This window comes from Coffea arabica, chromosome 1e (assembly GCF_036785885.1).
Source record: "Coffea arabica cultivar ET-39 chromosome 1e, Coffea Arabica ET-39 HiFi, whole genome shotgun sequence".
Lineage (NCBI taxonomy): Eukaryota > Viridiplantae > Streptophyta > Magnoliopsida > Gentianales > Rubiaceae > Coffea > Coffea arabica.
The window spans coordinates 50,119,156-50,132,486 of record NC_092311.1 but is presented as its reverse complement, the minus strand read 5'-3'; the positions used below and the strand labels follow the sequence as shown (position 1 = coordinate 50,132,486).

At 37.3% G+C, this 13,331-nt stretch overlaps 2 protein-coding genes across 3 annotated transcripts; both read left to right on the top strand.

Annotated features, from left to right (window-relative positions):
* The first annotated feature begins 1,855 nt into the window (after positions 1-1,855).
* On the top strand, positions 1,856-5,652 carry LOC113711819 (cation/H(+) antiporter 15). 2 transcript variants are annotated; one of them, XM_027235039.2, is made up of 3 exons: positions 1,856-2,360; positions 2,766-3,770; positions 3,983-5,652. In XM_027235039.2, exons 1-3 carry the CDS (start codon positions 2,115-2,117, stop codon positions 5,141-5,143), a joined length of 2,412 nt encoding a protein of 803 aa, XP_027090840.2. In that variant the 5' UTR covers positions 1,856-2,114; the 3' UTR covers positions 5,144-5,652. The 2 variants fall into 2 exon arrangements, with proteins under 2 accessions (XP_027090840.2, XP_027090855.2); XM_027235054.2 differs by having other exon boundaries at positions 2,244-2,360; positions 2,899-3,770.
* Positions 5,653-6,395: 743 nt separating this feature from the next.
* LOC113695965 (cation/H(+) antiporter 14) lies at positions 6,396-10,649 on the top strand. The gene is made up of 3 exons (XM_027215216.1): positions 6,396-6,638; positions 7,249-8,250; positions 9,462-10,649. The coding sequence occupies exons 1-3, from the start codon at positions 6,396-6,398 to the stop codon at positions 10,647-10,649; spliced, it is 2,433 nt and encodes an 810-aa protein (XP_027071017.1).
* The last annotated feature ends 2,682 nt before the right edge of the window (positions 10,650-13,331 follow it).

Below are 13,331 nucleotides of genomic sequence, written 5' to 3'. Positions count from 1 at the left end.
GGAGAACAAGATGCTAATAATTCAATTGACCCATCATGAACGTTTATTATTGTGCATTGACATTCCGTATTGTCCTTTTTGCAGCTTTTAGATATTAATGGGAATTTCTTATAGCTTTTTATGAGTTCTTTGTTAATGAAGCTGAAATTTTAAGGAAAACATTAGGAAAGCAAGGTAGGTAGCGTGCTGCTGCTCAGTTCGACCTGGTGGATATGCTGTAAAAGTGTGACGATCAATTTAAAGAGCTGTAAATACTGAACTAGTAGCAAGTTTTCCATAGGTATTGCAGATTGCATCTTTTGAACATATTCCTTTCTGCAATCGCTTGAACTGGCAAGAGAGGATCTATTTCTTGTTGTTTAACGGCACATTTGGAGATGAAGGAAAAGTAGAAACAGCAAGGGAAGCTTATACCCCTGGGTACAAGGGTTTCTTGTTTAGGTGAGAACTTTCTGCTGTGAAGTTGCCGTGCAAGACTAATCACTTTACTCTCTTCTTAAATACTTGCCCGCCGGTTCAAGTAAACATGTTTATAACCATTTTATAAAACCCGGGTCGGCCTGATAGTCAAACCGATCAACCTGGCAAACCGGTCATAGGATCGAGCTGGATTGCTAATTAAACTAGTTAAATAGACGATTCAACCAATGAATCGAAAAGAAAATATCGATTGAATTGCTAATTTAAAAATTTTATTATTTTTATAATTTAAAATAAAATTATAACTATTGTGCAATTTACGATTAAATTGTTCAACTCAATGATTCGGTCACCTCTCCACATTAAACTCCGAATTTAATAACTATGATTCTCTCTAGCATCTACTCGTGTGATGGGAAAATTGCAAAGCGAACTTCATTCGGTATTGGAATCTAAACAACCACCGTAAGACAAAAAAAGAAGTGTCCCAAGTCTAAACTCAGAAGGAACTATGGAAATAAGAAAATTATTGCCTAATCAAGTTAAACGAGAAGGTTTCACAACTGGCGTTTGATCTCTACCCTGATGTTACTGCATTAAAGTCTCGTTTACATTTGACCTTACAGATACTAATCCTGACGAGAAATTAGCTTGAAGTCCCGTTTACATCAAAGGAAGGAATTACAAGTGCAAATTGCAAAGATAATTGTAGAAAATTTTCACAGTATATTAATCGGTGCATAGTTTCTCCATCGTGATAGAAATATCTCAGCATGGTCTATGAGTTGTTATTAAATTTTTTTTTTGGGAAAGAGAGTCTGGCTATATTCACCTAACAATAGGGAAAATAATGGCCATTGTAATTAGACGTTGTCAACATAATATGAGCAAATTATCTTTTCTAGGAAAAAGATTGTTTTGATTAAGAGAAGTAGTTGTTTGTATTCGAAAGGGCTGATATATATATATATATTTAGGGCAAAAAATCTCAATAGTTTTAATTGTCCGTTTCAGCTTTTGACCATCAAATAATTGTTTGAGGGTCAAAAAATTATTTCGTCAATTAATTAGCCACTAAACTAATTAATCAACTCAACTGTGGTCATTTCGTCAATTATTGCTTTAAATCTACAAAATAATTGGAGCAAGTGTCAATATACAAGGGTGTATTTGTTTACCATGGTTATTTTTTTGTTAAAATGCGATTTTGATTATTTAATAGATTAGGAGCAATAATCAATGAAATGGCTATGGGTATGATATTACTTAATTTAGTGACTAATTTATGACAAAATTTTTTTTGATAATCAAAAATCGATACAAATAATAATTTAATAATCGCTGAAATTTTTTACCCTCTTAAAAAAAATCAAGAGGGACATCCAAATAACTTATGACAAAAGGTGAAATAGTTTGCCCTTGTGACAGTTGAAACGTAAGTAGCACTAGTATTTTATTTAGCCTAGGAGCTGCCTGAGCTTCTGTCTCCTCACATGTTCATGTAATTCCAATTCTAGTGCTCGTCCATCCATCTCTGATCTCCCAAGTTCTCGCTCTAGCTGGCTCGGGGACAGGAAAAAAATGACGTATCTTTTTACCCAGATTTAACTTTTCAATCCCTTTTCTTTTCTCCTTTCGATGCTGCAAATTAGAGCTTCAACAATATTCCAGATACTCGCAACATTAGAATAATTATGATTGCAGACTCAAATGGTGGTGGTTCTGGAATCGATGATGACAATTTTGGAGGTTTCAAGACATCCTTCCTCTGCCATTTTGTGAATCAGATCAATTCCAGGGGTGTAATCCTGGGTGGTGATCCTCTTAGCTACTCAATTCCCTTGTTACTATTGCAGCTTTCCCTCATTTCCATCATCACCCGTGTTGTTCAGTTTCTTCTTAAGCCTTTTGGCCAACCCTTTATTGTTTCTCAGATTCTTGTAAGCCTCGTTCTATCCCTTCTCTGTCTTTGTTGCTTATTTTTCATTCACTTTTGTTTCTGCCGAATTTCATGCTATGAGATGGTACTAGTATTTTCCCCTGGTCAAAAAAGATATGTCACTTTTGGTCAAACAGTCAGTTTCTTAAGAGCTTATTTTTACCATTTCTAGTATTCGAATTTCTATGCAGTACTTCTTGGTAAAAATTCAAACGGTATCATCTCAAAGTACTTCCCAGGACTAAAATGTTTTAGTGTTGAATTTTATGTACTAAGTAATCAAGTTCCTTAGACCAAGGGCACCATTTTTTATGCTACAGAAAGAGTAGATATGTTTTTCTGATACTAAGCATGAATCATACATATATAGCTGATATACTGTGGTTGGATTACTTATTTTGACCAGGGTGGTGTAATACTAGGTCCTTCAATTCTTGGGCAGAATGTTACATTCTTGGAGAGAGTGTTTCCAGCTAAAGGGAGAGTGGTTATTGATACATTATCAATTTTTGGTCTAATGCTCTTCATTTTCCTAATAGGAGTGAAAGTGGATCCAACCATGGTTCTAAGATCGGGTAAAAAAGCTATAGCAGTAGGAATTCTGGGATTCTTCATACCTTATGGACTGGCCAGTTTAGTTGCTTGTCTTCTTGATCAGTTTTTATCATTGGACACTGGAATAGCGAAGGCACTTCCTCATCTAGTAGTGATGCAATCAATGACAGCATTTCCTGTCATTACTTGCTTTCTTGACGAGCTCAACATCCTTAATTCAGAGATTGGAAGATTAGCTTCTTCTTCTTCAATTATCTGTGATGTTTGCCTCTGGTCCGTCATGTCTATACAGTTCGCTGTAAAGATATACAATACCAAACCACTGAGAGTAACTATAGGGTTATTTCTATCAAGCATTTTTTTCTCTATCTTTATAGTGTTTGGAGTTCGTCCTGCAGCTAGTTGGGCTATTCGACGTACCCCAGAAGGAAAACCTATTAAGGAGATTTATGTTTTTATGGTCCTTGTAGTGCTGATGGCCTGTGGATTCGCAGGAGAAGTTATTGGTATTAATGCTCTTGTTGCATCTCTTGCTTTTGGCCTGGTGATACCGGATGGACCACCATTAGGAGCTGCTTTAGTGGAAAGACTTGATTGCTTTGTTTCTGCATTGCTCATGCCTCTGTTTTTCACTATTTGTGGGTTACATATGGACATTTTCTGTGTTCAGAAGTTGAAAGATGTAGGTGTACTGCAGTTGATTGTTTTTGTCGCTTTCGTTGGCAAGATTATGGGGACTATGTTGCCCCTTCTATTCTGCAGAATGCCATTCCGGGATGCTCTTTCCTTTGCTCTCATCATGAACTCCAAAGGCATTGTTGAACTTGCCTTCTTAAACGATTTCCGCATATCTGCAGTAAGCCACAAAAGTTTATTCTTTCAGTTCTTGAACCAGCTCACTATATTATATTAGTTTGCACCTACTATGTTAATCAATTGGGAGGTCTCCTTTACTTCCTGTCCTTTTCCCTCAATGAAGCATTAGAAAGTTGGGCATATCTTGTTGCAAACAGAAACTTGGAATTTAATCTATAAACTAAGCTTAACAAGTGTAGCTTCTCAATGCAGGTTATTACTCGAGAATGCTATGCCATTTCAATCATCTCTGTGGTGGGCATAACTGGGGTAATAGCGCCTCTTGTGAAAGTCCTCTATGACCCTTCAAAAAGATATGTTGCTTACAAGAGGAGAACTTTACTCCATAGCAGAAATGATGAAGAACTCCGCATACTTGCTTGCGTGCATAGTCAAGAAAATGTTCCAGCAATCCTTGGTCTGCTTCAAGTCTCAAATCCCACAAAAGACAGTCCTATAAACTTGGTTGTCCTCCATCTGAATAAACTCATGGGCCGCGCTTCCTCGGTACTTGTTGCTCATCGGGAACGTGACAAGCCCTTAAATCCCACCCAATCTGAACGGATCTTTAATGCATTTAAGAAATTTGAAGAGCAATATCAGGGCCTTGTATTGATGCAATGCTACAAAGCCATCTCACCTTATGCAACTATGCACGATGATGTATGCTTACTTGCATTGGAGAAGAGAACCATTCTCATTATTATCCCATTCCATAAGCAGTGGATCCTTGGGCAAAGAGTTGAAACATCTTATGCATATAGGCATCTGAATAAGAATGTGCTGGAGAAAGCTCCTTGCTCTGTTGGCATACTCATCAACCGCGGAAACCAGAAGAAATCTCGATATGTAGCAACACAACCCTCCTTATTTCATGTGGCAGTGCTCTTTTTGGGAGGTGCAGATGATAGGGAGGCGCTGGCATATGCATGTCGAATGGCGGATAAGTCCAATGTAATGCTGACTGTAGTACGATATAGGGGCTCAAATTCGACAGGCATAGTAGGAGGTACCGAAAGGAGCAAGATGCTTGATGCTGAAATTTTAGGTGGCATCAAGCTTAAAATGCAGATCAAGAGGCAAATTTTGTCCCAAGAGTATGTGGCAACAAGTGGAGAGGATGTGCTGTCTATAACCAGAAGGGTGGGTAGTTCCTATGACCTGGTTATGGTCGGAAGGCGCCATGGGAACTCACCGATCATGTCTGAACTCAGAAAATGGAACCAATGCGGAGAGTTGGGGGCAATAGGAGAAATACTTGCTGCCCCAGATTTCAGGGGTGAAGCTTCTCTGCTGGTGGTGCAACAGCAGACCAAATTATGGGGTCTCAAGGATCCTGAGGAATCAACACATTTAAGAAGAATCAAGTTATAGGCCATGCCTCTGCTACCGCATTTGCAAGAGCAAGGACGATGCAGCATTAGAGATTGCGAATCTTTCATCTTTGGCTCGTGGGTTTTTGTCCTCCCAGAAAAGCCTTTCTGCCATGCCAGAGGAACATGCACTGTTGAACTGATGTAAAAAGAGTAGTTTTGGTAGAAAAGCAAAAAAGAGGGAAGGTCCTCACTTCCTTTTACCCTCCTCCTCTTGCCTTTCTAACGTCAAGTTGATCTGGGATGCTGTAAATTCAGCTAAAAAGCGAAAGCAAATGGATATGCAAGGGGCACCGGAGCAGCAAGAATCCCATATTTCACCTACAAGGCTACAACTGAAATGAGGAAATACTACTAGTCTATTACAAAGGCAAAACTTTTTGTATCACAGGTCCAAAAATGGACCAAAAAGCAACTTTATGCGTATCAATTATGTTCTGAATATTCCAAGAAATTGGTCTGCAATGTAAAACCCAACCTTAGTAAAAAGAATGGCTACTTGGATGAAAATTTTATGGATATCAAGCTTATTTAAATTACCATTTTACTGTCATCACAAACACGCTTTTTAATCACTTTTTTTTTTAATCTTTTAATCAACTTTTTAAAGCTTGCGGAATGGAGGCTCTTCCATGCTGGAGTCGAGTGCTACAAATTACTGAGAGGTACTAGTACTGCTGTACAATAGCCTTGAGCCAACAGAACAGTGATGGAAAAAAGAGGCCAAGAGGGAGGAAGATACTCGCGGGGTGCAGCACTTTTCGGAAAATTATCCATTTTGCATGGCTAACGCAATATATGTTGCCCATAAAATTTTAATTAAACATGTTAAGTTGTTGTTATTGTTGTTTTTGTTATTATAGTTGTGCTTAATATTTCATCTTAATTCCTGGTATTTGTGGTCAAACTATAACGTTCAATAGTAAACAATTTTCAGAAAGAATTAGTCTCGAAGTCCAAGCAAGTTTTCAACTGAAAAAAAAAATACTATATTATTGTGAATTTACATCTGAAATAATTATTTGATAATACAAAAAAGAAGAAGATATAAAAAGAGACTTACTACTGGGGATTACTAACAAACTTCCCCGTTCTTACGCTCCTCCAATATTTCCTTCATTTCCATCTTGCTCACCTTCCTCTCACTCTTTAACAAATTTCTTTCTTTCTTTTTCTCTCATTTTGATCCTCTTAATTCCTCGAATTCTCGTGTAGGAATTGTTCACTGGATTCATAGTTAAAAAAAAAATAAAATGGCACCAAGAATAGTGTCCTCCGTTTCAGGATCGGTCCCTGGAAGCTATCGTCAAGAACTGTTGGTTTGCCAGTTTACAGATATGATGAATTCTAAGGGGCTTGTGTGGTCTGGCGGTAATCCATTTTCGTTCACCTTACCGGTCCTTTTAGCCCAACTCTCTGTTGCATTCCTGCTTTCAAGAACAGTTTACATCCTCCTGGAACCATTTAAACAAAGTATGCTCAGTGCCCAACTTATTGTAAGCTCAAGCCTCTGTTCATTTCTGGCAGATGCACATTGTGTGTTTTTGCTTGATTCACGTAATTAGAATTAATGTTTCTTGACATGAAATTCTTTGCCCACCATGCGTTTGTTGGTCCAAGAGTTGAGTCTCATATATTGTCATTGTCAGCACTTGACAAATTTTTTGGCCACCCCAATAGGAGACACTCCTGAGCATTGATCCCGGTATAGGTGCTGTTGGGTGTTCCCAGATACAAAACAGGTGATGGAATATGAGCACACTGTTTTTTTTTTTTTTTTTTTCAATGTACCTTGATATCTACCAGCCCATCCCATTTTATTTACCAAACATGTGGTAACTCTGATAAAGATTACTACTAACATACTGCGTTGGCCTAAATGACTATCACCATTGGACAAAAAGTTTGACATGCATAGAATGGTCCTACGTAGATACATAGGAGGCAATTTACCCGATTAATTGTATTGTTCTGATCAATCTTTGTTTTCGATCAGTATTCGCATCTCTCTCTCTTTTTTTTTCAATGAATTTTGACTGTTTTGAATGAAATTCAGGTGCCAAGCTTTAATGTATATATTTTTTTTGTTTGATTGAATGCCAACAGGCTGGAATTATACTGGGGCAGTCATTTTTTGGACGGTCAAACCTCTCAAAGCAGCTTTTTCCTCCGGGTGGTAGATTACCTCTTGAGACTCTGGCAGATTTTGCGCTACTTTTTCATTTGTTTCTACTAGGAATACGCGTTGATCCGAGTATGGTGAAAAAGACAGGAAGAGATGCAGTAGCAATTGGGCTTACAGGTTTCGTATTGCCTTTCACATTAGGGATAATAGCGGCTTTTGTCGTTCCGCATATGATGGAGTTCGATGGATCAATTCAAGAGTCCATCTTGCGAATAGTAACCATCAATTCGCTGTCTTCTTTCCCGGTGATTACTAGCCTTCTTGCGGACCTCAACATTCTCAATTCAGATGTCGGAAGAACTGCAACCTTAGCATGTTCGGTCAACGAATGCTGCAACTATACTGTGTATGCGTTGCTTACCGTGATGAGCTCGATCATACGGCACAAACAATGGTATGCAATGTATTATGTTGCATGGGCCACGAGTCTTTTTGTGCTCTATCGATATATTGCTAGGCCATGGATGTTACATGTGGCTAGGCATATGCCGGATGGGCAACCATTGAAAGAGATCCAGTTCTTAAGTATCATGATAACAACCCTGATGTGCGGTTTTTTCACGGAGCTGATTGGTGTGCCTGCTGGGATTGGGGCTTTTATTTTCGGCATGGCGATACCCGACGGGCCACCTGTGGGATCATATTTGGTACAGAAGATTGACACAATCTGCACCGGCTTGTTACTTCCAGCGAAGTTTGCAGTTACTGGTTTGAATACGGACTTCTTCTCAATAGCAGCAAATAATTCAGCCCTCATTTACTCGGCAGTCATCATTCTGGGCTACTTGGGGAAGTTCACTGGTGTCCTACTTTCAGCTCTCTACTTTCAAACGCCCTTAAGGGATGCTGTGAGTCTTGCTTTGGTCATGTGTTGCAAAGGGATCATTGAGGTTGCCATATATATCATACTGAAGGAAGATCAGGTTTGCTTTCTCTTCACTGTTCACTGCACTTCTTTTCGGTTCCTTAGATGAAAGTTCTTTTCTAGTACCAAATGAAGAATGTCTAACCTGAATTATTGTCATGTCCACAAAAAAAAAAAAAAAAAAAAATTTGATTGCTGTTAGTATAAGAGTACTCCTGACTCAGTTAACTAATTTGAGCAACGAATAATACTTCTCCTACCGGTGACTGCAATTACAGGGAAGTCGAAATTGCCCAATTTAGGAAACTAAAGGATCCCAAGCGTCACTTGTCTCGCGGGGATTCATTGATGATCTTCTAATATTCCCTAATTAATCATCAATCCTGTCAACATCTTACTCGCTTGAGATGTGGCGCGCCAATAGGTTGGGTAGGGTTTGGATTAGATAATTTTGATCCACATTTAAATTTAGTTAAACTCAAATCTAAACTTTTATGGGTTTGAAAAAGTAAACTAGATTCGGACCTTCATGTTTTTAGGTATCCATTGGGTATTGGTGGATTTTTTTGAACATACGGTAAAGAACTAATGTAAGAATATTTTAAAATTATATAAAGTTCAAAAATAACATATACCATCCAATTTTTATTTTCAAATAATAAAATTAACATTTAAGAAGTTGAATGTAATATTGTGAACTCAAAGAACAATTTTATCAACTATTCCTAATTGTCATGAAGTTTTATTATATTCAATCCAATATCCATAGAATATTAGATTATTTTATAAATGTATTGTATATATGTGTGTGTAATTTTATACATGAATATGTATAGCAGTATAGGGTCTAGTTTAAATCTGAATTTGAATATGAATCGTAGAAAATCAAACTCTACCCAAACGCATGATTCTCTTACAAAGCACGAGTCTAGACAGGGAATGAGTTCAAAAAATTAAACCCAAACCCTATCCAACTACACTGAGTCAGTCTGAATGAGCTCTAGGTAAAATCCTACCGGTTGACCTATCTACTTAACGTGTTTAGAGTTTCCAGTATGCTGTCTCTCTAGACTTAGCTTATGGGTTGATCTGGTTGCTTATATTTTGGGACGGCATGTGCGCTACAGCCTAAGGTGCACAACTCGGAAGGCATATTTAATTAAAATTACAGTTATCATCTTGATTGTAGCTAACATTCCCAACATCACATAAGAGTTGCATTCTTTTCATCCACGAATGGTTATAACATATATTTTCCTTTTTGTGCAGATGATAGACCAGGAAGCATATGGACTTCTGTTGATTTCAATGATAGTTACAACAGGAATTGCCAGACCTTTGCTATCTTTCCTTTATGACCCATCAAGAAGGTACTCTTCATACCAGACAAACAGCGTTTTGTACTCAAATCCTAAAAATGATCTGCGGATACTCGTATGTGTCCACAGTCAAGACAACGTCCCAACGATAATAAGCCTTCTCGAATCCTCAAACCCATCGAGAAGCATGCCCATCTCCGTTTTCGTCCTAAACCTCATGGAGCTAAGTGGCAGGGCAGCAGCAGTTCTTGAGCGAAATGTGTACAGGGGCAGACTCACTTCCATGCGCAGTAGATCGGAACATATAGCTAAAGCCTTCAGCTATTTCGCGCAGAAAAATGAAGGTGTAATGAGTCTGCAGCATTTTACTTCCATTGCACCGTATGCAAGCATGCATATGGACATATGCACGATTGCCTCGGATGTAATGGCGAACATTTTGATCCTGCCTTTCCACCGGGTATGGGAAATTGATGGAACTATTGGGAGCAACTTACCTGCAATTAGGACAGTGAACCAGAACGTCATCACGAAAGCTCCTTGTTCAGTTGGCATCCTGGTCGATCGTGGCCACATAGCTGGGAATCTGAGCATCTTACCTGGGAATACCTTGTTTCGTATCACCGTGCTTTTCCTTGGTGGCGCAGATGATCGCGAGGCGCTTGCGTATGGTAGCCGTATGGTTGGACATCCGCAGATTGGGCTCACCTTGGTCTGGCTCAGATTGTGGGACCACAGGAAAGGCTTTGAGGAAGCACCGGTGAACAATGTTGAGAGCAGCATAGACAGTGATATGATTAGTCACTTCAGGGCTAATACCATTGGGTACGAAAGCGTGACGTACAAGGAAGAGATGGCAAAAGATGCCGTCGGAACAACAAGAGTACTCCGATCTCTGGAGGAAGCTTGTGATTTGTGCATAGTCGGCAGACAACATGCACCTGACTCTCCTCTCACGCTAGGGCTTACAGACTGGAGCGAATGCCCTGAGCTCGGGGATATTGGAGATATGCTAGCCACTTCCGATTTCCAGTTTTCACTGCTGGTGGTCCGACAACGACCTCCCGCCGGGACTGGCTTTTCAAATCGGTACACCCTTCAGCCCCTTGCCAGTAGTCATGGTGTAGTTACTAATTGATTAGGGAGGTTCTTCTTTGGGATGGATAAGATATATAGTATTACGATTGTCTTGCTAGGAATCTGGAAATGGATGTACATGCAGAATTTTCGCTTAGTCTCGGGGATGCGAACAAGAAGAAAAGATTCGCATATAAACATCACAACCCCCTGGTTACATGTATATACTTACTTGCAACTATTATTTTGCTCACCATCAAAGGGCTGGTTACTGCTGTTTCCTTTGCACCATTGTGGCCCCTAGTTCCTTAGAACAACAAACATCGAATCCTTGGGCATAAAGTCCAAGCCTATTTTAGTCTAGCCCAATTTCCTTCACCGGTTTATGGAGATCATGCTTGTCTTGGCTTAGCCCATAATTAAACCACGCGGGCGCCCACGCGTACACACAAAAGAAATAAATAAAAGGAAAGAGGTGGCCGTTGGTGTAAATATTTTGTGTCATTTTTTGAACTTTCAATTTTGCTCTTAAAAAAATTAATTTTTATCCTAACCACATAATCACATTTGTTAATATAATTTTCCATAACTCTCTTAAATATTGTAACTACCAAATTAACTATAACTGTATTAAAGAAAAAATTACTAATAAATTGAAATTTTTTTTTTAAGAATTTCTATAAAATTTATTTTTATAAAAATAAAATTAGTATATTTATAAAAATTAATAATTATTGCTAAAATACACACGCATTGGGTGTGCCCTAAATACTAGTATATATAAAGCGAGAATGAGGAGTTTGGTGTAAATAAGTTATATCATATAATGTATCACCTAATCTACTCTTATTCCTAAAGATAATTATATCATTTCAACTATTCACCCCTTACAAGTTACAATCACTTTTACATCCAATTGAATTAATTAGCACTTCTCTAATAAAAAAACTGAAACTTCACTAGAATACTACAATAGTTCACCTCTTTTAAACTATTACTTTCTCACAAAAAATAATTTCAATATTTTTTAATAATTGCACACACATTGAGTGTCTCCAAGTACTAGTGTATATAAAAGCAAAACCAACTCAATTGATGGGCTCAGGTAACTACGAGTGATTCGACTCCGAGCTCCCTTCTTTTTCCCTTCCCTTCCGTATGTAAGATTTAGAAATTCATCTCCGAGATCTTCCCTTTCTTTCCTTCCCCTCCATGTAAAATTTAAAGTCTCTCTTAAATCCTAATAATATATATGTATATATATATATATATATATGATGGAGTGTCTGAATATAATATTCTTACAATTCTCCAACAAATGACAAGAACTTGATAGTTTTGTTCTTCAAAACCTAGCATCAGCCAAAGATCCTACAAATACAAATCTGAATGACAATACTCAGGATGATACTGCGTTCTTAAACCAATTATCCAAGAAGACAACTAATAAAGATTATTTGATCCAAGTTCGGTTACTAATTAGTAATAATTATGTGTGTGTATATATAGGCATATATAAATATGTATCTTATTATTCTCTTCAGAGTAAAGCCTAATTAGAATTTGCTTTCTATATCTATTTCCCTCCAAACGACTCCGAGTCCTATACTTTCTTGAAGGCCAAAGCCATATCACTAATACATCAATTCTATTTATTCGACAAGGAATCCATTATATTTTCTCCATGTAATGTAGCTAGTGAAGTTTTTTTCTACTATTGAAAAAAGAAGTGATGCATCAACTTAAAACATAATGTCATAAATCCCACTTAAAACGTAAAGCCTTTTTCCAATGTTGAATGATCATTTTGACATAATTTTGGCAGGGTCCGTAGTTTCAATTTCTTCGGCTGTAGAGTTGGTAGCTTTACCATCTGATTACAAGTTGATTGTTGATGCTAATTCTTCGACCTTACAAAAATATCTTCGTGTTCTTTCATCACGAATAGTTAATTGAATGCTTGCACTAGTAGTTTTTGTCGGACAACTGTTGGTACAAAAAAAAAAAAAGTGCACACACAACGGAAGTAGTTTTAACACATATAAAAATATGTAGGAAGAGGAGTAGAACAAACACGCAATAAATACTCAATAATTTATTTAACTTAAAACTCAACAATAACAAATATCAAGTGATAGCCTTTTGTTCACAATGACTCACAAATCTCAACTAAGAAATTTTCTCTCAAAACCTATTTTTCAAGATTCAACTCAATTCTTTAAATAGTAATCTACTTGATTGGTAATATTTATAGACTCTAAAACTTTTTAAAATAAATACAATTGTAAATCAAAACTTACTTGAAAATTGACTTGAGATTTCCTAATATAATATGGAAACTAAACAAACAAGATACCAAAATGAATTAGGAAACTAAATACTAAAATAGTTTTGTTTAATTTCCTTCATTGCCTCCCTTAAATCAAACTCTTCATTGTAGTCACCTCCAGTGCCATCTCGAGTTTGAATTTTCATGAATAATTTAGTCACTATATAAACAACGTAAAACACCAACTTGTAATGAATTTTTAATTTCATCTTCACGCGTGGTAGTGGACGATATTTGTACTTCTCGAATAATTTTTTTGCTTGACCACTCTTATCAAAATATTCGAATATATTTGCCCATTCTTCTTCGCATACTACATAATTTAATTTATCCACATTACTAAGAAAACTTTCAAAAATCAGAAAATCATAATTTTTATCACCGAGGTTTTCAACATCACCATATTTTTTCTTT